This window comes from Engystomops pustulosus, chromosome 2 (assembly GCF_040894005.1).
Source record: "Engystomops pustulosus chromosome 2, aEngPut4.maternal, whole genome shotgun sequence".
NCBI lineage: Eukaryota > Metazoa > Chordata > Amphibia > Anura > Leptodactylidae > Engystomops > Engystomops pustulosus.
Window position 1 is genome coordinate 24,797,316 of NC_092412.1, and position 23,423 is coordinate 24,820,738.

At 41.0% G+C, this 23,423-nt stretch overlaps 1 protein-coding gene across 21 annotated transcripts in view; it reads right to left on the minus strand.

Annotated features, from left to right (window-relative positions):
* Positions 1–3,291: 3,291 nt before the first annotated feature.
* The window catches only part of LOC140117367 (synaptotagmin-like protein 2), an 81,918-nt gene continuing 61,786 nt past the window's right edge, over positions 3,292–23,423 (minus strand). For 10 of the 21 annotated variants that reach the window (XM_072134015.1, XM_072134019.1, XM_072134016.1 and 7 more), the window contains 13 exons: positions 21,702–21,743; positions 17,178–21,542; positions 16,666–16,764; positions 14,223–14,261; positions 13,370–13,452; positions 11,407–11,526; positions 10,251–10,420; positions 9,720–9,822; positions 8,813–8,974; positions 7,208–7,286; positions 7,011–7,116; positions 5,985–6,190; positions 3,292–4,627 (listed from right to left, as the gene is read on the minus strand). In XM_072134015.1, coding sequence (XP_071990116.1) covers positions 4,476–4,627; positions 5,985–6,190; positions 7,011–7,116; positions 7,208–7,286; positions 8,813–8,974; positions 9,720–9,822; positions 10,251–10,420; positions 11,407–11,526; positions 13,370–13,452; positions 14,223–14,261; positions 16,666–16,764; positions 17,178–21,542; positions 21,702–21,743 — 5,726 coding nt within the window. In that variant the 3' untranslated portion in view covers positions 3,292–4,475. The remainder of the gene's footprint in view (positions 4,628–5,984; positions 6,191–7,010; positions 7,117–7,207; positions 7,287–8,812; positions 8,975–9,719; positions 9,823–10,250; positions 10,421–11,406; positions 11,527–13,369; positions 13,453–14,222; positions 14,262–16,665; positions 16,765–17,177; positions 21,543–21,701; positions 21,744–23,423) is intronic. The other 11 variants (XM_072134026.1, XM_072134032.1, XM_072134031.1 and 8 more) reach the window with 5 other exon arrangements.

Below are 23,423 nucleotides of genomic sequence, written 5' to 3' on the forward strand. Positions count from 1 at the left end.
TGCCATTACAGGCGGTCCTCTACACCCAACTTACAGATGACCACTAGTTACAAACGGACCTCCGGATGTTAGTAATTTATTGTACTGTAGCCTTGGTCTTCAATAAACAGCTATAAAGGTTATTAAATGTGTCTTGTATGTAACCCAGGGACTGCCTGTAGTCTTATAGTGGTATATTGACTGAATTCCTTTCTGTGGATATATAAATAGCTCTGCTGGGGATAACAATGGGAACTTAGCAAACCCACTTGGTCCGAAGGGTTCATAGCTCAGGTAAGTGATTCTGTCCCCATCAATCAAAACACAAAGGGTTTAGCTACAAAATTTTAGCAGATAAATTATAAGTCCTTAAAAGCATCACCTGGATTACACTTATTCTGATAAAGTTTTCTGGTAGCTGCGGTTATTGTCACCCCATTGGCAGCAGGACTCAGGACTTCCTGTGAAGTGTCCTGCTGGCTTCTGGAGGATGCCATGCATTGATTACTGTATCCACACCCCTTCCATAACAACCACTCCTATGTAGGATATCCTTGGCACACCCCTCCCACCTCTGATAAAGGTGTGGTTTTGGCAGATTGGGAGTACATAATATAATGCATGCATGGCCCCCTCCATCCACAGGAAGTGAGCAGGAAACGGATACCACACAGGAAGTTGTGAGTCCTGCGGCTTTTCAAAGTTGTCCTGAGTTATGATGGCTACTCAGAAACTTTATCAGGGTAAGTATAACATGGTTGATGCTTTTAGGGTCTGATACTTCCTCTGTCCAGGAAAGAGCAAAAGAATTAAAAAAAACAAAACATAGAAACAACTACAAGTGATCCGCAACCACACAGAGACAAATGTTAGAATGAGATCACAAACCTCTCTTATTACAAGTGTTATAATTATAAATGTGGTCTATAAGAGTTTCTCCTAAAAGTGGAGCACCGTATTTACTAGAAAATTCCATTAGAATCGTGCTTAAGGTTGATCGGGGGAACTTACCTTGATCAGAATAGAAGCAAGGCTTATCCATATTTTTCCCATAGAAATTATAGCCAGGTTTTAACAGCGTCCGTTAAGTAATGACCCAACCCATCAGCATGCATAGGTACCTCTATATACACCCTTTTACCACCGGCCCACTACAGTCACTATCGGAGGAACTAGATATGCCAAGTATTGGTGAAGGAAGAGGAGAATTTTATACACAAAGGACAGGGGACCCAGCTCTGAGATGGACACACCCAGGGGACACAGCTGGCAGGGAGCCAGGTAAATATAAGTTATCATTTGATCCACAAATGTTTTTTTTTTATGAAAAAAACGTTTTGGATATGCTATTGACTGTGGGGGCATGGGGGAGGTTAAAAAGGGTCTCCCTTTAATACTGTCTTTTTGGTTGCATCTTGAGGTGGCCTATCGGCTCCCGCATTAGTTTAACATCACTTACTCTACTTTAAAGAGTTACGGATTCATCCTTTTCTGGCTTTGTTCTAAATGTGGTATTCACCAAAGCAGCAAAAACCTCAGTTTGGTCATTTATCTACCTTTCCCTTTGATTCACCGCTTTCTACCTTTTCATCTTTCAAATTATCTTCCCACTTTCACTTTCCAAACTCAAATACATCTGCTGAAGGAACCTGATAGGGTGGAAAAGATTCATCCTCTATAGCAGCGGTCCCTAACGGCCCGCGCTGCCGAAGACTAGAAGAAGAGATGCATGGAAAAGAGGAAGCCAGAGGTAAGTACAGGCGGTCCCCTAAGAACACCTGACTTACATACGACCCCTAGTTACAAACGGACCTCTGGATTTTGGTAATTTACTGTACTTTAGTCCTAGGCTACAATAAACAGCTATAACAGTTCTCAATGGTGCCTGTAATTAAGATTTATTGTTTATCCTGGTTCTTATGACAACCCAACATTTTTTAAATCCAATTGTCACAGAGACTAAAAAAAATTTGACTGGGGTTACAATAATAAAGCATACGGTTCCGACTTACATACAAACTCAACTTAAGAACAAACCTACAGACCCTATCTTGTATGTAACCCGGGGACTGCCTGTATAGAGTTCATTATTTAAATGGAGCTGCTGTGAACATTTCATTCATGAGGGAGGTGCTGCCTGGACATTTGATTCATGAGGGAGGGGCTGCCTGGACATTTCATTCATGAGGGAGGTGCTGCCTGGACATTTCATTCATGAGGGAGGTGCTGCCTGGACATTTCATTCATGAGGGAGGTGCTGCCTGGACATTTCATTCATGAGGGGGAGGCTGCCTGGACATTTCATTCATGAGGGGGAGGCTGCCTGGACATTTCATTCATGAGGGGGAGGCTGCCTGGACATTTCATTCATGAGGGGGAGGCTGCCTGGACATTTCATTCATGAGGGAGGGGCTGCCTGGACATTTCATTCATGAGGGAGAGGCTGCCTGGACATTTCATTCATGAGGGAGAGGCTGCCTGGACATTTCATTCATGAGGGAGGGGCTGCCTGGACATTTTATTTATGAGGGAGGGGCAGCACAGAAGAGAGTACGGAAGGATAAGGAAAGTAGGCCGGATAAAAAAAAAAAAAAAAATGAAGCTAAGGGGAGGCATGACTTTAGTTTGGTGCAGGAAAGAGTCCCTTGCCCCTACTTTATGTTCTAAATCTAAAGTTTAGCCTCCTGTTTTCTTTTACGACACAGAGCAAGTAGGTCCCACTACTGCCATATGCAACCCCCATAATGAGTATGGTGAGGAGACTGAGGGCTCATCGGTTCAGAAGAATTCTTCAAATTTAGGCTGTCCGGAAGCAGAAATCTATGGTGTAACAATTAGGTAGTCAATACAAGGGCATCTACCGCCAAGATGAAGGACTGTATGTAAATGAGCCCGAGGGGCTCCAGACTCCATAGGTGTTAATGGAGCCCCCTCAGGCTACTTGGCATACAACCCCTCATCCTGGTGGTAGATGTCCTTTAAGTCTCTACAGGGCTGAAGGGCTTTAGGAAAAAGCATAAAATCGACCAACTTGGGCTGTGGTCCATCCATAAGACAGAACAGAATAATGTAATATGTGAGGCCGAAAAGTGTCTAAAAGTCCCTCATGGTGTAATCGAGATTGTGCCAAGCATCCACTAGGTAATAACGAGAGAGCAATTCTCTAATAATTCTCGAGGACGAGTGTATATAAGGATAATGTAGAGTGGAGGGAGTAGCTGACCAACTGTGCAGGTTCGGATCTAATACACAAAAATGGCAAAAACGGGACAGAAACCTCTTAGAACTCAGGAGCACAAACGAAAACCAGAGTCAGAAATTTAATCATTTTATTGAGATAATTACATATATACATTCACATTCTAAAATTATTTTGCCTTTTACATATTTTTTTTCTTTGTACAAAACCCATAAACACGAATACAAGTTTCATTTATTTAAAGTTTATGGTTAACATTTAAAGTACAGGAAACCGTAGATGTAGTCATATACCTCGGTGATAGTTGGAATATTCAAACTCTTCCTACCCGGATACACCAGTATAGCCCACAAGGCAGTAAAAATTAAATATATTTATAGAGATTTATATTTACCATATTTTACACCATTTGCCCCTTTTTTTTGTTGTAAAAAGCTCTCGAGTAGAAGAAACTTTGTGAACCAAGAAAAAAAAAAAAGTTCCCCCAACAGAAATGTTGTTGACAGAAGTCACTTAGCGAAAATAAAGTCTGAGCTAGTTAATGATAGCAGCGTAAGTAAATTTTAAGGTTGACCATTTAAAGTTGTCCGTAATAGGTGGCTCATGAGTTTAAAGAAATGTCCCTGGTTCTCATTTTCATGCTGAAAGGATCTTTGCTGGTCCCTCTTGATTGGCTGAGCAAGTGTTCCTCGTCTGTCATTGGTTGAGACGGGAGAAAGTTTTGGCTAGTGATTGGCTGGGCCTTCATTTCCTGTTTATCAAGAAGAAACAGGAAGTGTCGGAATGGGGATAACAAAGGATATGAAAGGAGGTTCTTCATGTCCTTTTCTTTACCCGTTTTCAAAATTTTAGAGACCCCCATTTTCAAGGGGTTGTCCACCTTTTAGCTATGCTGTGACCTATCAAGGGGACTTAAAAGATAAAATAGAAGAGATCCTTCATCTTAGACCTCGTAGGATTCCGGCAACAAATCAGACATGGCATATCCATTCATTATCAATTACAGACATAAAATAAACTTTCAACCGATCCAAACTTCTAAATTGCACCAGAAAGAAAACAAAGTGGAACCTAATCTCATCTATAGAGTCAAGTTTCTCTTAGAAATAGTCCAAGAGTCAGCAGAATACAATGCAATACAACTATTGCAAAATATCCTGTGCTCAAGCAAGACAACCCCCTCCCCATCAGGCATAGAAAGTTTATGACTCTATGAGGAACAGAGGACACAAGTGAGGATTATCGTTATGGAAAGTGATGGCAGTGCCAAGTGGTTACATAAGGGTTTACAATGTTTTCAGGTGTATTTGGAGAGCTTGGCCATCTTGAACATGCGTAGCGGCAACAGCCCCTCGATCCAGGTGCTGGGCGAGGCAATCATCTTTTCCCACATGGTCGCTTCCTCAAGACTTGAGTCCATCCAGTCTACAGCAGTTCCGTAGCTCTTCCCTAGGAAAAGCAATAAAGATTGTGGTAAGTGACAAGATCATCATTTTTCATGATGGTTTCATCATTAGGGGGACAGATTACCCCACCAACATTTAAAACCCATAACTTGTGTTCTACACTTTTTATAAAGACATCTAGGTCCCTCATGAACAATGTTCCATCCATTGCCACATCCCATCTCCGATTTATCTTCTTTAATTTTAATGGTCGATTTCCTTTAAAGAGTTCCTGTCACCCATAATTTCGGCACTAGGAGCTAGTATGTAGCTCCTAGAGTAGAGTAGCTCCTAGAGTAGAGTAGCTCCTAGAGTAGAGTAGCTCCTAGAGTACAGTAGCTCCTAGAGTACAGTAGCTCCTAGAGTACAGTAGCTCCTAGAGTACAGTAGCTCCTAGAGTACAGTAGCTCCTAGAGTACAGTAGCTCCTAGAGTACAGTAGCTCCTAGAGTACAGTAGCTCCTAGAGTACAGTAGCTCCTAGAGTACAGTAGCTCCTAGAGTAGAGTAGCTCCTAGAGTAGAAATTATGGGCGACAAGTCCTCTTTAGGCAGTAACTTGTTGCTCCCTGCTCCACTAAGGTTTCAATGGTTTGGGCATCCTGACATTAATACCATTGAAAGAAGAATGGAAAATTCAAATGATCTTCCCTCCAGGGCCCTCAAACCGGTCCGCAGTGCCAATGATGATCTAAAAACGAGTCTGGAACTTCTCATTCATCCTGCAGAAGGTGGCCTTGAGTCCAGTCTGGCAAATAGTGTGCTGCAGCAATGGCCCATGTGTCCATAGTAGAGGCTCCAAGTGCCACCACATGTCATAGGTTCCACCACTACTGACCTAGAGAACATCACATGGTCTTGACGACAGGAAGGGAATTTGATCCAGGGATTAAAGATCAGAATCATATATTTGGTGTAGAGGAAAGAATTTTCCCCTAGAAATTGGGTAATTAGCATCAGTCTAATGGGGGATATTGCCTCTCATTGGTAAATTTCAACCCAGGACACTGGTCTGATGAAGTCCAAGTTGCTCTCCAAAAGGCAACATCTGTATGGAGTTTATTGTGTGAGAGGAAACTAGAGAAGGCACACCGAGAAAAATCCACAGAAATGAGGACATGTGGACAGAACATACAGAGACATACTAGCAGGGATTTAGATTGTGAGCTGTAAAATCATTAACTCCCCTAACCACCCCGTGACCCTGTTAATTTGGCCAAGTTCTCATCAGTGCTTGAAACTGAATTATGGAAATTAATGGATGCCTGAAGGACCCTCCTGGCTATAATGGGATTTGTTGGGTATCCAACAAATGCCTGCAACGTTAAATGGAAGCAAATCCAAAGCAATAGGGGGTATCTTACCTGTTCCGAATCCTAATCTTAAGCCTCCTATGAAGTGGTTGGATAGCTTATTGTGGTCCCATGCCGTCAGCTCCACACAGGCTTCTCTCAAGTCCGCTTCCTTGAACCCGTCATAAACCATCGTGTGGTTAAAAAAGGGGCTCTGTGTTTTGTCTATGGTTCGTGTCTTCTGGCGACTTTTCCTGCTCGTGTCAGGGAGTATCGTACTGCAGGAATGAAAAAAAAAAATTAAAAAAAATTTCAGGATTAAAAAAAAAATTAGCAAGATTACGCTAAATGGAAAAAGATTGGACCAGGGGCCTAACTTCAGTGGTAGCAGCCATAGCAGCTGCTATGGGGCCTGCAGTGTCAGGGGGCTTGGTCCTCCTACCTGACACACTAAAGAGTGGAGGATGAACACCATTATATTAATATTATGCTACACATTGTACAGTATATAATATATGTGATTTATATATGCGGTATGTGTATGCAGTGTATGGTGTGTGTGTGTGTATATATACTGTATTAGGCTACATTCACACTGCCGTTGCCCGCTGTACCATAGCGCAGTGGGCACATGGCAGTGCCAGGGAGAGGCGGAGGGGGGAGAGCGCTGCTCACCCCCGCCCCTCTCCACTGTGCGCCCATTGCCGTCTATGGGGGAATGTATATTGGCCGTATATACGTCCCCCATACATACGTCTGTAAATGTGTGACTGCTCTAATATAGGAATGTTTTTAATAATATTGCGATTTACAATAAGTTTTATCAATTGCAACTTTTTAATTCTAGTGTTTTGCCTTTACTGATCATGATCTGGTGGTTGTTCTTTATCTTTTAAGATTTTTACCAATTAGCTTACAAACTTTGGCATAGTGGGGCAATATAGACCATTGCCATGTCTGAAAAACCACGCCCCTTTAAAGTGAAACCACACCCTTTTCCAGATAAGTCAGAAAAAACACTTGGAAAATCTGGGTGAAATCTTCTCAGAGTTTATTTAAGTGGACATGAAATCTAGAATTGAGGCGATGCATAATTACCATTTGACAAAGGAGTTGATCTTGTTTTCACGAAGCATGGGTAGCTGAAGGCACTCCTTGATCCAGATGTGCACTTCTCCAGTTGTGTTTGGTTTTTTGCCAGTCTCTGTTATTTGGAACAAAATTATTATTTCAGGTTAGAATAACCTGTCATAATGAAGTGGGGACAGATGGGAAATTATTATAGTTGTACATACCATGGGGTGACACTGGAATATACATCAGAGCAAGCTTCATCTCCCCTCTGTTCTCCAACCCAACACCGTGCACTGGGGTCTAGAAGACATAAGACACCTCACTGAGAATAGCCATAAACATTACTGATGTGAACGGTGCTTTATAAGTCACAAGTTCATACAATTGTAGTAGCATCAGAGCAGGGGATTCCTTGTAGACTGTCCTACTTCCTCAACATTATACACCCTATATATTGTAAAATATAATTGCACTATTACTTGTCAAATTACAGCTAAATTCATAATCACATGACAAATGTAATACAAAGTAAAATCATACATACATATGTAATGGTAACCTATCAATCCACACCAATTAAACACATCTTTGAAAACGGCTTCTATACAGTACAACTATCCCTATATTGTTATTCCCATGCCTCAATAGTTCCAGAGTCTGATTGTAAAGTTAGTTCACCATCTATGCAAATGACAAATCATTGTCCTTTTTTTGAACTGCTCATTCCTGCTCAGACGCACCTTTTGATTCCTTGAATAGAATTCCTGAGGGAGGCGTGAGCTGATTTCTCAGACAATCGCATGCAACCAGTCTCTCCCTCTCTCTGCATATTCATGTTTTTTTAGCTCATCCACACCTCTAGCTTCTTGATTGACAAGGGGCCTTTCTCTTCAATTGAGCCAACTCGGCTGTGCTACATCATTCACACACTGGCCTGAGAAAGGGGTAACGAGAGGGTTGAGAGAGAGGTTTGCTGCATGCGATTGGCTGGGAAATCAGAGAGGATCTGGAGGTGAAGCTGAGCAGGAATGAGCTAGATACAGATCAGAGAAAGGACGATGATCATTTGCATAGATGGCGAGTCAACTTTACAAATTGGACTGTGTGGAACATTTGAGGTATGGGGAATAACAATATATGGATAGTTGTACGACTGTATAGTAGCAGTTTTCAAAGATATGTTTGGTTAGTGTAGTTTAATTTAAGTGATCGGTTGCCTTTAACTATGATCTCCACATCCTGTGATCTCGCTCACAGGATCACCATCGAACAGCTCAAGCGATCAGTGATCATTGGCAACAAGTTTTCACTTCCTCTATTGCATCCCCACAGGTAAAAAGAAGCATCAGAACATTCTACTTTTAATCAGTGTGTTGTCTGCGTACTGTATGAAGAGGACAGACAGCATACATGAAAGTCTTGATAAGGTTTATTTCATAATGAGAACTTTTACAACTACAGGCAGACCCAGAATTACGTACAGGATAGGTCCTGTAGGGTTTTTCTTAAGTTGACATTGTATGTTGGGACTGTTCTTTCTTGAAAGTGTAACTTCAGACAAAAGTATTTTTTTTCATTCCTATGACTGTTGGATTTTTAATTTTGGGCTACCAAGGATTTACAATAAAAGCTTCATAACAGACACCTTTAATAACTCTTATGTTCAGTAAAATTCCAGCATCCAGAGAGCTTCACCAGAGGTCACAGTGGGCAGTAAGTAGGGGTCATCTTAAAGCTAGCTGTTCTTAAATCGGGGACTGCCTGTACACGGTGGGGCAGATGAGATATATTTTGTTATTAAGAAAAGTCTGAGTACAGATACTTACTCGAGGCTCAAGCGGGAACCAATGCCTCTGCGAAACCTTAAAATCCCACATTGCTAAATTCAGATTGACTTCACCAAGGAAACTGTTTCGGCCAAGGGCGTCGTGGTGCCACACAGACACGTTCAATGTCTGAGACTTAAGAGATTCTTGTGGGATCTTGTACTGTACATAGAGAGAGACAAAGAGCAAGTCAGATCCATCACAGAGAAGAAGTCACTATAGCGAGTGCCAGGAGAAGGTTAAGAATCCAAACTCCATATCTAGATCAGGGGTCAGAACCTTTTTGGCTTAGAGAACTATAAGCGGCACATATTTCAAAATATAATTCTGCGAGAGCCGTACAATAGGTTTATACCGTATATAGCCAGGATGCCCCCCTGTATACAGCCTGCCCCTCCCCTGTATACAGCCAGCCCGCCAGCCATTTCCCCACCCCAGTACAAATAAAAAAAAACATGTACTCCCCTTTCCGACGCTCCTGCGTAGCTCCGCTGACGCAGTCCGGCCGGCGGTGACAGCATCTGAGTGACACCAGAACACATCGAGCTGTCACTGCCTGCCAGACTGATCGTCGAAAACGGAAGTACATGTTTTTTTTTCCACCGGCCCCATCCGGAGCCCACTCCACGAGCCAGATGCGGCCGTCAAAAGAGCCACATCTGGCTCGCGAGCCATAGGTTCCTGACCCCTGATCTAGATTAAGGGCACAGGGTAGTAAGCCAAATCTTTATCTTGGGTAAAGGAAAGCCAAATTATGAACAGACTGACAGTTAAGGTTGGTAATGAAAGTGTTGGATGGATACCATATGGTTCTCTTTAGTAATGTTGACTTACAGAGAAGTTGCTATGCCTGTGTTGCCTATTGGAAGCAATGTGATCAAACATAATTTTATAGTTGGTTTCCTACCCGCAGGATTTCATTATATATAGGATTCAATGTCTTCTTCTTCACTGCAGTTTTCCTTTTGCCCATCTTTGCCTTCTCTGGTAGTAGATACGACTTCACATACCTAAAATAGACAAACATGTTGTCAACCACCTTGGCCACTGTACACCACTACTCAGTTATAGTGAGGCACTTGTAGGCCCCCTACTCTTCTGTGGATTGGCAATCATTATCATAAATGTGGGGAAAAGCCATTTAAGTTGGCTGCCCATGTTATGAATAGGTCATCAATAGAATGGAGGACATCCAGTTAGCTAATCTTGGCTCCCTCCGGTGCCAGTGATGACACAGAGAAAAAAAAAAATCCAATGTTGGTTCTGGTTTCAGAGGTTGTGAATACTGATTGGGGAGGAGGTCGTGTATAAAAGACAAAGACAAATCTGATTTGATGACCAAGCTCAAGGAAACCTGGCTTTCTATATAAAAAAATTCCATGCCGTTCAAGTCTCATTATACAAGTTTAGACAAAAAGGCTCATTGCGTCCAACTTACGGGTCAGAGCGTTGCTTCTTGACGTCCGCGGCTGCCAGGTCTTTACATTGGTAAATAAAGATGTGGAATTCCTTCAGCTGCTCCACATAGTCAATGGCAAATTCGATGGCCCCTTTAACATCTACATTGCCGAAATCCCCGCTGTACACGCTCATGACACTTCCACTTACCTGCGAATAGGAACATTTGTAGTAAACAAAACAAGTTACAGCTTATGAAACATCATACATTTCAGAAAGTTGTATAACATATAGGGAATTGGGAATGAAGTGGCCATGTTATGTCATATGGACATATGAGAATAGCACCGCTAATATTAAAGGGTCAACAGTTTTAATCAGTCATAGTCAGTGAGCCCAGGCTACTACAAGCCATAACTTACCCTAGAAAACAGAATTTAACTAAAAATTAGGCATGACAAGTCAACATGCCCTTCATTCACCTCCCAGAGATTTAGGGCATTTTGCCCAGATTTCATCCTAGGACACTTGGGGTATGGCCGGTGTCTGGCCGTGCACGTAGAAGGGGCTCAATTTCCAAAAACGGAAAGTCACTTAGACACACTACCCACGCCAGTCAAATGAGATCTATCCCAATTTGGCAGCTTGCTTGACCATTTAAGTTGTCTATAAGACACACCCCATCCATTGTCCCATTTCAGGGTGAGGCCGAGGATGTGTTCACATATTGTGTTTATAATGCATTTACACTGTTAACATTATGTTTGTATAAACACAATGTTGACACTATATAAACACTATTTTATTATGTTTATATCATGTTAAACACAACGTGTGAACACAGCCATACAGGCAACTGTAAGACAGTAGCATAATAGACAAATCAGATGGAGGCTCCCGAAGCAAAAATGGAAGGCATTGGGTATGTCGACTATTCATGACCAACATATTTTGTGGGTGGAGGACATTTCCATCAAAATAATTGATACAAGTTATGAAGAGCATAAAACTATATAGCACAACTGATTGTAGACTGTTACATTACTTTATATTATTCAGATATACTTTCCTACCGTCATACCATGCCTTTCTCCTACATGTCCGCATTATTATTAATGGATTATTACATACAACAATTAATCCCAAATGCACAGAGACAAATGATTAGTGGAAGCACAGAGTTACGCTTTACATACAGAAGACATTGACGCCATGCCAGACGAGCCACTAAGATTGGTCAGAGAGCTCGGGCTCTTCTTGTGTCGGCCAATCTGAAAACTGCTTTCTGATGCGGAGTCTGTCTCTCTGCCATCAGTCTAGAAGACATCACATGAAACAGTCAGAAATAAGGCAGGTTATAAAAGGTGAACACAGTGGGCCCCTTCTGGACCCGATAGCCTATGGGGCCATTAGTATCCTCTTATTTAAGACATTTCAGTAAAATAAGTTCATGTAAGACATGCAGTACATGCACAGACAGGTTTTATGGAAAGCAAATGCAAACAATGAAGGTTTCCTGAAGACAGATTAGCCCTTCATTCAGTTAGGTGACAACATAGACTTGTATACATAGAGGAAAGGGTGGTATATACAAGTACATAGACAATAAGATGGTCTAGTGTCAATTATGATATATGATCAGCGAGTCAATCATCAACAAATCACCTACAACTCAATATGACGTTGCCTGCAAACCACAGTGTTGGGTAACGTGGTCTCACTTTGCAGTGTATCCACCATGTTTTCCCATAGAAGAATTACAAGCATCCCAAATGTTTTCGACAATCCTGAATGACCCAGGAGTAGTAGTAGGAATACGTGGTCTCTTGACTAGTAGTCCACCTTACAAGATAATCAAGAGACAATGTTTTCCTTACCCTATCCAGAAAACATATTTGCATATTTTCCATAATCCCCCAGTGGAGCATCAATGGCTGAAATTCTCCACATGCCTGCAGAAGCGGCCTTAGTCCTGGTCTTCTTACCTTCCGCACCTATACAAATAGTAGTCACTACTGGCTTCAAACTGGGCCACCAGAAAACCAAAGGATCATCTGATGGTCCAGCCTACCCAGTAAGACACATCCTAGTTCTAAAGCTTCTAGTGTCTAAATTTTAGTGGTGGATGTTGGAGAAATTCTAGTGGGCACAGAGAATCCCATTCTGACACTGGTCCCGTTCCAATTACTTTCCATATGGAACATTGAGGTTGTTGCTGGAATCTTCTGATATCACCACACATTGCAGGTGACCAATGCCAGAGAAACTTTTAAAGTTTTAATCAAATTTAGACCTTTTGTAAACTTTTGTGTGTGTACTGTTCTTGAAGATATCTGTGTCTCCATAGCTACAGACTACAAATAAACCCTGTGTAGTCTGAAGGTAATGTCATCTCAAGGAGAAGTCAGACTTGGAAAGTACCATGCTTGGTTGACTCCTGCTTACGATCATTGCACAGAAAGTAATCCATGTTTTAAACCCCACTATGGGTGAGATTATGAAATATCAATAGTAAGTTACAACATATTTTTAGTGTGAACTTTAAAGCAATGAACAAATAAGTCTTAAGTATCATCATAGTTTATACGGTTAAAAAAAAAAAAGACACGTGTCCATCAAGTTCAACCAAGGAAGGAAAGGGATTGGAAAGGAAAGTGTAAACCAAAATGATGGGATTAAATTATTTAAATGGTATTTCCCTTTATATAGGAAAGACCACCCCATACAAGGGAATGGATCGTAGGTCATGCACATGCACTACCACTCCATTCCCATAGCGTGTTCATGACCTCTAATGGAGATCACCAAGGTTTCCAGTTGTCCAACCACCAGCAGTCAGTCACTTATCCTCTTTTCTGTGTTATAGGTGGAAGTATTCCTTTATGGTCTTGACACTACCTATATAGTTATATTCAACACTACAGATCTAGTGTAAGGTCAACCGATACATATAAGGACCCCCAGCCAGTGGCGTAACTTGAAGTTGATGGGCCCCAGTGCAAAGTCTGTGCCAGGCCCCCAACTATAATGTATGGCTTATAATACTAGTCTTCTCATATGGGAAAGTGACACCTTATGGGCCCCCTAAGCCTCTTGGGCCCCGATGCGACCGTACTCTCTGCACCCCCTCAAGTTACGCCCCTGCCCCCCAGCACTTACTTCGTCTTGCAGGAAGGTCGGCACAGACTGACTCATCCGCTTGAATTTTTCAGCATTCTCAGGGAACGTGTTCTCTACAGGACCTAAAAAAAAAAAAATCTAAGTAATATTCTACAATTTTTCTATCATTACATAAGCTTCATCCAAAAGAATCACAGAGACCTTCTAAAAAGACATCTCCGCCCATTCAGACTGGAATAATGGGAAGTGAACAAACGTTCAGACATCGAGTTAGGTTATCGAGTCTGAGGCCGGATTGTATGCAATAGTATGTGGCAATAAACAAGGAATCTCCTTCAGACAGTAATCTTTTTGAGGTGCCAATGGTTGACATACATTCCAAAAAAGGGGTTTTCCAGGCTAAAAGTATAGATCTATAGAAAAGGGTCCTTGGTGTGGGGTCCAATAACTCCACCGATAAGCTGTTTTCAGGGGATGACAAATAGGGAATGAAGTGGGAAGTAATAATGACTTCTGTTCAAACTATGGGAACAGGATTTGGACCACCAATCTAGCAGATATCAGCTATCCCGATATTTTACCCATTTAACCCATCCTGCGCCTTAATTTAACTGTACACCTTTGCTTGATCGGTTTTCTAAACCAGTAGTGGTGTATTGGCTCAAGTTCTTTCTTTGGACACATAAATATCTCTGCTAGGGTCAACAATGGGAACTTAGCAAACCCACTTAGTCGAAGCTGCTAACCCTGGTTAAGTTTATTATTAGTAGACAACAGCTTTAACATGTCAATATTTTACTAAAATATTTATAATCATCTTTAATGAATGGAACAAAAGGAGGTGGAGCGGCTACCATGAAATTATACACTCTTTGTAACAGCATTACTTTACCTAGTGTGTCCGCTTTTTGGCTGTTCAGTTTACTTTGATCTGTCCAGAAAAGAGCAAAAGAATAAAAAAGAAACGTACAAACAACTGCAAGTGATCCACACCCAAAGAGACGAAATGTTAGAATGACATCAAAAACAAACATCGCCGATATTATAAGGGTTAAAACAAAAAAGTGGTGTATTAGAGCGTCACCAACAAGACTCGGTGGAGCACCGTATCCCGACTTTACTGGAAGATTCCATTACAATCGTGCTAAATGATGATCGGGAACTTACCTTGACCAGATTAGAAGCAAGTGATTAAGACTGGGAGAAGTCGTTAGTGGTCGTGGCTCATTAACTCCAGAACAGAGAATGTGATGTGGATAAAGAGCATTGCACTCTGCGCGACCTCTCAATACTAAACCAGTTTGGTCACAATGACCTGTACACCCAACTATTACGTTATGCTGGTATTTATAACTAGCTCATTTCCTGAGTGGGGCCAGGCTGTTGGCCCAGTCATCTGTCTGGGTATACTGGAAAAGAATGGGATCGGACTTTTCTCCCAAAACAATTTACTAGCTGGATGTTTTCTAATTACTACGATTTGCTCTGTGCACACCTGTGGCCAAGGTTGTCCGTGCGGGAGCCAGTGGAGTCAGAGAACTGCATTGTCTGGACTTTCTGGTGAGCTGATTTTTTCGTTTGTGAAAACAATTTACTCATCCATGTCAACGGCTTCTACCCAGTTTGGACATGTCACAGTCTGAATATAAAGTCTTAGCACAATTGTTACCTATAAAAAAAGTTTCCTCTAAACCATAGCCAGCTTAAAACAGCCTGTGTCAAGTACTGACCCAACCCGTCAGTATGCAAAGGTGCCACCTCTATGCTATACTTTTCTTCCACCTGTTCACTATAGTCACAAGCATACGAGCCAAATATTCCAAGAATGGCACATCGGCTTGTTTGCCAGTCCATTTATTTATCTGTATACCCTATTCAGTCCATCAGCCCACAGTATCCACCACCTCTTTCATTTCCATGTATTGTATTCTGATATAATCACCATGCTGGGTTCATCATTGGCAATCAGGTATGTGCAGTAAATGGCTCAACTGAATCAAGATTGAGTTCCAGGAACAGGACTCTAAGCATCATCATGAAATGTGATGCAACAAGACTTTGCTTGTCGATGGACCATGCTGGGTCCATCATTGGCAATCAGGTACGTGTAGTAAATGGTTTAACTAAATAAAAGATCAAGTTCAGTGGACAAGACTCCATGCATTATAATGAAATGTGACGCAACAAGTCTTTGTTTCCTGGGGAATACAATATTGAACTTGTTTTGGTACTTCGTTTTGCATGGAAGCAGCGGCCGACTCACATTTCACTATGATGCTCGGAGACCCATCCTTGGCACTCTGCATGGTGTAAAATCCATTTTTAAGGATTTATACACTGCTGACCCAACTAATTCTCAGCTTCTACTTTGCACTTGTACGTGGTTTCGTGGGTATAACGAAAATGCATGCAGGAATCGTACTAATGGGTTCTTATTTTAATTCTTCTCAGTCACAGTGACCCATTTCTTCTAAATAGAACAAATAATAAGTTTGGCTTGTGATCTTATTTTCATTCTCAACATTCTTATACTTTACTATATACCCGTTAATAACTATTTACAAAATTTAAAAAATATTAAAAAAGGGAACAAAAAAGGGTTAGTTTTCAAAATGTACAAGCCATGCAGTTCAAAAATATATCTCATTAAACACTTTCTCAATATTTGCCTTTTTCGGACAAAAAAAGGGGACTGTATAAACCGAAGGGTTCAAACCCATTATATCGAGTCAACGTCTTTGAAGGACAATTGTGGTTGTGGCTTGGTATGCCAACAAATTTAAAATGGTAGAATGCACAACAAATTATGGGTTGAGTTTAAAGGGAACCAATATTAGGCGTATTAAGTACATATAGTTCAAAAGGGCATTGCCTTCAGGTTAAAAAAAAAAAAAATGGGTAGAGGCCTTTGAGGCGGTGAGAAGGGAAAGTGGCACAAAAATACATGTGTAAATATGAACCACTAAAACAAAAGCCACTTCTTATTCAATCCAGACGACATGTACCCGAGAACCTATTCTAATATTTATTCCGGCAACTCATTGAGAAAATGTAAAATGGCCGAAAGAAAATTTTCTTTAGTTGTGACATGCGAATTTTTTTAGTTTACACTGATGTGACCACAGATATTGGCTACTAGGATATAAAAGTTAAAAAGTTATTGATAAACTGTTATTGCCAACATCTCCGGTGACATGAAAGTGTAGAAGCAGGCGACTCGAGAAGTGACCTCATGAGACAACTGGACTTCTACGGAGCGGTTAGTGTAACGGATATAGAGCATGTTAGCTGGTTTAGTACGGCCTTAAGAGGCAGCGGACATGCTACATCCTCACTTGTACTTGTGGGGGAAGTTTCCTGTACAGCTGTGGAGTTAAGCGTTTTAGCTGTGCTCCTTTGCAGCGCTTTCAAAATGGGGTTGGATTCATCCATACCTGTCGTGAAACAAAGTGGGTGAGCACTTTACAAAAACAGAAAAATCCAAAATATACTGTAAACACAAGAAGATTCTGGAAAAAAAAGAACCATTTCGCTTAGTTTGTTCATGCCCTTTAGCGACTATTTCATGCAACATCTTATTGTGCCTTTCTTCACAGGACAATTCGTCTACGGTTTATATAGTCTTCTGGCAAAGAATAAATAAAAATTCTCAACAGCTCCCATAGCATATTGCAAAGCTTTGGGAAATTTATGAATCATGTGAAATGCAAGTTGCTAAAAGGGATGTGCAAACAACAAAAGCATAACAATCAGTAATTAAAATACAAACTCTAAAAAAAGTTACAACCAATCAAGCAACAAAAGCAAAATGCGAGTTATACTGTGAGAAGGAAGACTCGAAACCTACATTGGTTGACGTCTGACGTAACGTATGCAGAAAGGTCAAAATCTATGCTTTTCGAGAGCTCTCTCCGATAAGGTGCTTCAAGGTAGAGTTCCAGCGTGCTCTTCCGTAACGAGCTGTTCTTGTCTTTTACCGGTGTGCTCTGTCTAACGGCCATGAAGGGTGCACTGGATTCTGCAGTTCCTTCTTGAAGTTCCTCGTATCCAGTAGGTTCAGTTCTCCACTGCACCGCATCATCTTTATTTCTAGGAAAAGTTTCTAAAATGCTATTTTCTTTCAGTTCTTGATCATTGGAATGGGACTCATTAAGAATCATGTGACCAGAAGGAACATTTCCTACGAATCCCCCTTCCTGTTCATTCAGGGCCTCTTTTTGAAGTTCTTCTAAGCTTTTAGCAGTTGATATTCTTTTTGGAGCAATGGTTTTCGCCATTGTTTCATTTACTTCCTGCCCCAAAATATCCGGAGCTTGAGAATGCGGAGGAGCACTTTCATCAGTCAGTGTCTCTGGATCAGCTGATACTATCTGAGAAGAATCCAAATTCACTGGAGACGATTCAAGGAATGTTTTCTTTGGTTCAACAGGATACAAATAAACATTGGCTTTATTCTCTGCTCCGACAGTCTCATTCTCAGCTATATTATTGCTGTCCCCGATATTGGGCTGAGATTTTTGAGACTCTTCATAAAGTTGGTTTAGTTTCTCATGAAAATCATCAAAACGAGGCCTGGGAAGAACCACTGGCTCCTCAATTCTTTCCATTATTTCTTTTTTAGTTTGCTTCTCTGGTTCAGGAAGGGGAACCTTGTAATCATTTGGCTCAGATGATAACTCATTAATATCCAGTTTTCTGGGTGAAGAACCGTTTAGTTCATATGTAGGTTTTTCAGAACTTATTTTCGGGACTTCATAGAAATTTACATCAACTAACGGTTCAGTGGAGACATCAGCAGAAGTGGTTTCTGTAGGAATGTTCTGCTGCGGTTTATCCAAGTCCTCATTAACCATCTCTGTCTTTTTGGATGAAAAATTGATTGCTACAGGCTGAAGGCCCGTAGCGACTACAGGACTTTGAACATTTTTGTCCTGGTTTATTGGAGAAACTTGTAGTACTTTGCCTATGTTTAGGGTAGGTTCATTTATGTCCACATTCTCCGGCTTGATCATATGTCCATTAGGCAAATCTATTGTATTCAATGATTCATTGTACAAATTTTGTAATTTTCTATCAAAGTCATCAAGGTCTGTTTTTGGTGGAATGACTGTTTTTTCAATAGTCTCATTAACCTCCTCATTGGAATCAGATGCTTCAACTTTTTCTGTAGGGTACTTATTTTCTTGAGGAGAGGCAAAAACATTAGAAGGTACAGGTGAGCCAGCGTCAAAACCACTTTGTTTTACAAGAAACACTTTTCGACCCTTCTCATTCATCTCCCCATTTTCTTCATCACGGTACACATTTTGATCAACCGGGCAACTTTCAAAACTCGTAGACTGTAGCCCTTCTACTCTGAAATCTTTACCAGATTCCTCATCCTGGGATCTTTTTAGTTTTAGACTAATTTCACTTTTTGCAAATTTTATTGGGGCAACTGAATTTTCTACAACTTCTGTCAACTCAGGTTTTTCATTAGATAAGTCAAGACTTTGTTCGGGTCCAATCTCTTCAGAAATTATACTAGAAGATTTTGGATAGTTTGAGGGTATCGAACTTTCTTGAGGCATTATATCAACTGAACTTATTGGTTTCCCAAACTTATTTACAGCACTAGAATTACTAGAATTTTTCCCCAATTCATTTTTGTCATCTTTCCTAGACCTAGGTCCTCCCTTAAACACCTGAAATCGAGAAACTGATGGATCCTCTCGAATGTCCTGCAGACTTTTTGCAGCTAGTCTACTTTTAACTGTTGATATAAAAGGTTCTTTGATTCTTACATCAGGATTGGAACCAAATGGCTTAGTCTTAGATTCTGGGAGGGCTTTGTTGCCAAGTTTATCATCTGACTTACTGGATGTATTCCAGAAATTTTTTAAGCTTTGGAAGGATTTGGATTTCATACGCTTTTCATCCGCACCTTCACCAACTGAAACGCTTCTCCCAGGAAGATTTTTCTCTGAATCTGTAGATTTTTCTTTATCAAAAAAATGATGAATTGTGTGCCTCTTTCTGAACTTTGACCTGGGATCCACCCCAGATGTTTCCTTCTCATCACTCAAGTTTTCATTGATCATAGATGGTCTACTATCGCGTTTAGTTTTTGTTGTGTCTTTGCTCTTCCCGTTTTCCCAAAATGATTTAAGTTGCTCAACAGGGGACAGGGGATCCTCCTCATCCTCTACAATCACTTTTTTAAAAGTCACGAGGCTTGCACTGTTCTGGTCATCACTATCGAAAGAGCTGCTTTTTGAGGCAACAGATAATTTAACTGGACTAAAAGGACCTTTGGTATTGCTTAAGACAGGCTCTTTGGTTGCCTCTTGAGGTGACCCATCACCTTCCCACATCCTTTTAGAAATGACCGATTCCTCCTTTTCTTGCTTTTTTTGGTCTTCGTTTTGAGTTGAAACCTCTGTCTGGTCATTTATCCTACACACTGGCTTTTCTACTGTTACACCCTCGTCCAATGAATCTACCTTTCCCTTTGATCCACTACTTTCTACCTTTTCAACTTTTTCATTCATACCATCCTCAAGAGGATCTGAATATTTTTGAAAGGAATCAATGTAAATTTTTCCACTTCCGCTTCTGCTCTTTCCAAACTCCAATAAATCTATTGAAGGCACCTGCTGAGGTGGAATAGATTCATCCTCTATAGGGATAGAAGCAGTATTATTCAAAGTCTCTGGCTTGTCCGGGTCAAAAGTAATTTTCTCATCGATTGAGCTGCTCTGAATTTTCCCACCTCCACTTCCACACTTTCCAAACTCCAGTGAATCTGTTGAAGGCACCTGCTGAGGTGGAGTAGATTCATCCTCTATAGCTATAGGAGATATATTATTCAAAGTCTCTGGCTGGTCAGCATCAGTAATTATAATTTCCTCACCAATTGACCTACTCTGAATTTTCCCACCTCCACTTCCACTTCTTCCAAACTGCAATAAATCTGTTGAGGACACCTGTTGAGGTGAAATAGATTCAACCTCCATAGGGATAGAAGATGTATTATTCTGAATTTTTGGCTGATCAGGATTAGCATTGGTCAGTTCCTCATCAATTGACCCGCTTTGAAATTTCCCACTTCCACTCCTTCCGAACTGCAATAAATCTGCTGAAGCAACCGGTTGAGGGGGAATAGATTCATCCTCTGTAGGGATGGAAGACATACTATTCAACATTTCTGGCTGCTCAGGATTAATAATTGTCATTTCCTCACCTATTGAGCTACTCTGAATTTTACCACCTCCACTTCCACTCTTTCCAAACTGCAATGAATCTGCGTTAGCCACCTGTTGAGGGGTAATAGATCCATCCTCTATAGGGATGGAAGACTTAGTATTAAAATTTTCTGGTTGCTCAGGATCAGCATTTGTAATTTCCTCACCGATTGAACTACTCGGAATTTCCTCACCTTCACTTCCACTCTTTCGTAACTCCAATAAATCTGCTGAGGACACCTGTTGAGGTTGATCCTCTACAGGGATAGAAGATGTACTATTCAAAATTTCTGGCTGATCAGGATTAGCATTTGTAATTTCCTCACCTATTGAGCTACTCTGAATTTTCCCACCCCCACTTCCACTCTTTCCAAACTGCAATATATCTGCTGGAGCAACTTGTTGAGGTGTAATAGATCCATCCTCTATAGGGATGGAAGACGTAGTATTCAAATTTTCTGGCTGCTCAGGATCAGCATTTGTAATTTCCTCACTGATTGAACTACTCGGAATTTCCCCACCTTCACTCCCACAATTTCTGAATTCCAATAAATCTGTTGAAGGCCCTTGTTTAGGGTAAATAGATCGACTATCGCTATGGAGAATGAATCTATTATTCAAAACCTCTGACTGGTCAGGATCAATAGTCATTTCTTCATCAATTGACCTAGTCCGAATTTTCCCGCCACCACTTCCACTCTTTCCAAACTCCAATAAATCCGATGAGGCCACCGGTTGAGGTTGATTAGATTGATCCTCTGTAGAGATAGTAGACGTATTACTCCAATTCTTTCGACGTTCAAGATTAGTAGTAATGGTGTCCTCTTTTGATTCGGGAATCTCTGGCGTTTTGGGAATGGATCCATTCTTCTGTAAGGCTTCATTTTCATCAATTGAATGATCACCAAAAGGTCCAAAGGTTTCATCTTCCATTTTATCAGAATATGTAACCATCTGTTGAGGACTAGTGTTTGATTCTTCCACCAGACCTACAGATGGCAATCGGTCATCAACGGAGTCAGAACTTCTACTAAACCAATCTAGAACTTTACTTATGGACTCGTCCTGTGCCTTCATATTCTCAATTATATATTTATCATCTTTGGATGAACTGGAGTCATTTGGACTGCCTACAAGAGCTGGCTTACCTTGCTTAGATTTTAATACTTCAGAAGAGTCTGGCTTCGTGTCTGTAATAGAAGAAGAAAAGAATGCCTTGCTATAATTTGGACATAAATAAAGGGTTACTATGCTCCCTAACTTGTAGTTCCGTAACAAGGTCCTCATATTCAGTGGTCATTAAGGATACAAAATAAGCTACAGAATATGTCCTAAATATCTCCTTAAAAACATAAAAATGGATAAAAATGGATGTACAATTTAAAAACAGCAAATGAGTCAGATTATCTCTTTAAAAAGGGAACCTATAGATTTTCCGCTATTAAACTACCAGCCCCCTCAGGTAGGGGATGAAATGTCCTTTCTAGAATTCCCTTTTTATGGGATAGATCACCCATTGACCAATAAAAAAATCCCTTCCAAATTCCTATGGTAATGAGCAGAGAAGAGTCATATTTTACCTGAGACCAATTGGACTAAGAGGTGGTTGCATTGGTAGAGTCACTTCAGACATCCCCATCTTTGGTTTTGTAGGATCTAGAAACATGCCGATGGTGGGTTTTCCAACCAAAACAAGTTAGGCCCTATCCTTGCTCAGTGATGAGACCCTCCACAGCTCAGGATCACGAGAATGTACTCCGCAATCTCCATCATCACCATAGCACTATGCAGAACCAGCTGCTGCACTCATCTCAAGGAGCAAAGAGGGGTCTGAGAGAGGTACCTCAGACCCCATCGGACCCCCGCCGATCAGCAAATTAGGCCCCATCCACCATATGTCTCATCCGTCAAGCTAAAAAGATGCTGTCATCCGTCAAGCTTAAAAAAGGGATGACATGAAAAGGTGTGAACCTGAACTTCTTGAGGCTAACTATAGAAGAGGACCCCCTCCACACCATCCAGTAGTAAAGTACATTTGTTTTTTTTGTTTGTTTGTTTTTTTAAATGTTGGTTCCCCATGCAGCGCCACAACAGTGCTGAGATTTGGTTATTTTTTAAATCTCAAGTTCTGCTTGTTCCCCTAATGCTGCCCCCCCCCCCCCCCATCATGCAGCAGATGGTGTTGCCTGAGCCAAGAGGCTCAATTCCCCTCTTGGCTTGTGCACCCCTGCAATTGAGACAAAAGAAAAAAAAAAAAAAAAAAAAAAGTCTCAAAAAGTAGTATAAGAAACCAGAGAAATGTGGTGACAAAATACACTCTCCTATGTTACTATGCACAATAGAAATTAAGACAGGGGCGTTTGATAAGACTCTCCGCATTGCAGCTTTTAAACTTGACTCATCTCAGGTAAAATAGGACTCTTCTCTGCTCATTGTCACATGACTTTGCAGGAGATTTTTTTGATAGGTTATCAGGTGAGATTTTAAAAAAAAGAAGGAAATCTAAAAAGGAAATCACATCTCCCACCTGAATTGGCTGGTAGTTTAAGGGGTAAAATCTGGTAACAGGTTCCTTTTAAGATTGGGAAGGTTCAACCTCTGGGACTAACCAAAGGCTGAAGGGATAAGCCATATTTTCTAATGAGAAGGGAGCATCCCTTAAAGGATAGGGAGAGGAGATAAGGAAAGTAATCAAACAGTATAAATCTAAGCATTTTTCTGAAGCATATACCGCGTTTTTCGGACTATAAGGCGCAGCGGATTTTAAGGCGCACCTTCAATAAATGCCTGCTAAAAAGTCTAGGTTCATATATAAGGCGCAGCGAATTATAAGCGCACCTGATAGACCTGTGCACAGTTCAAGGCAGCTG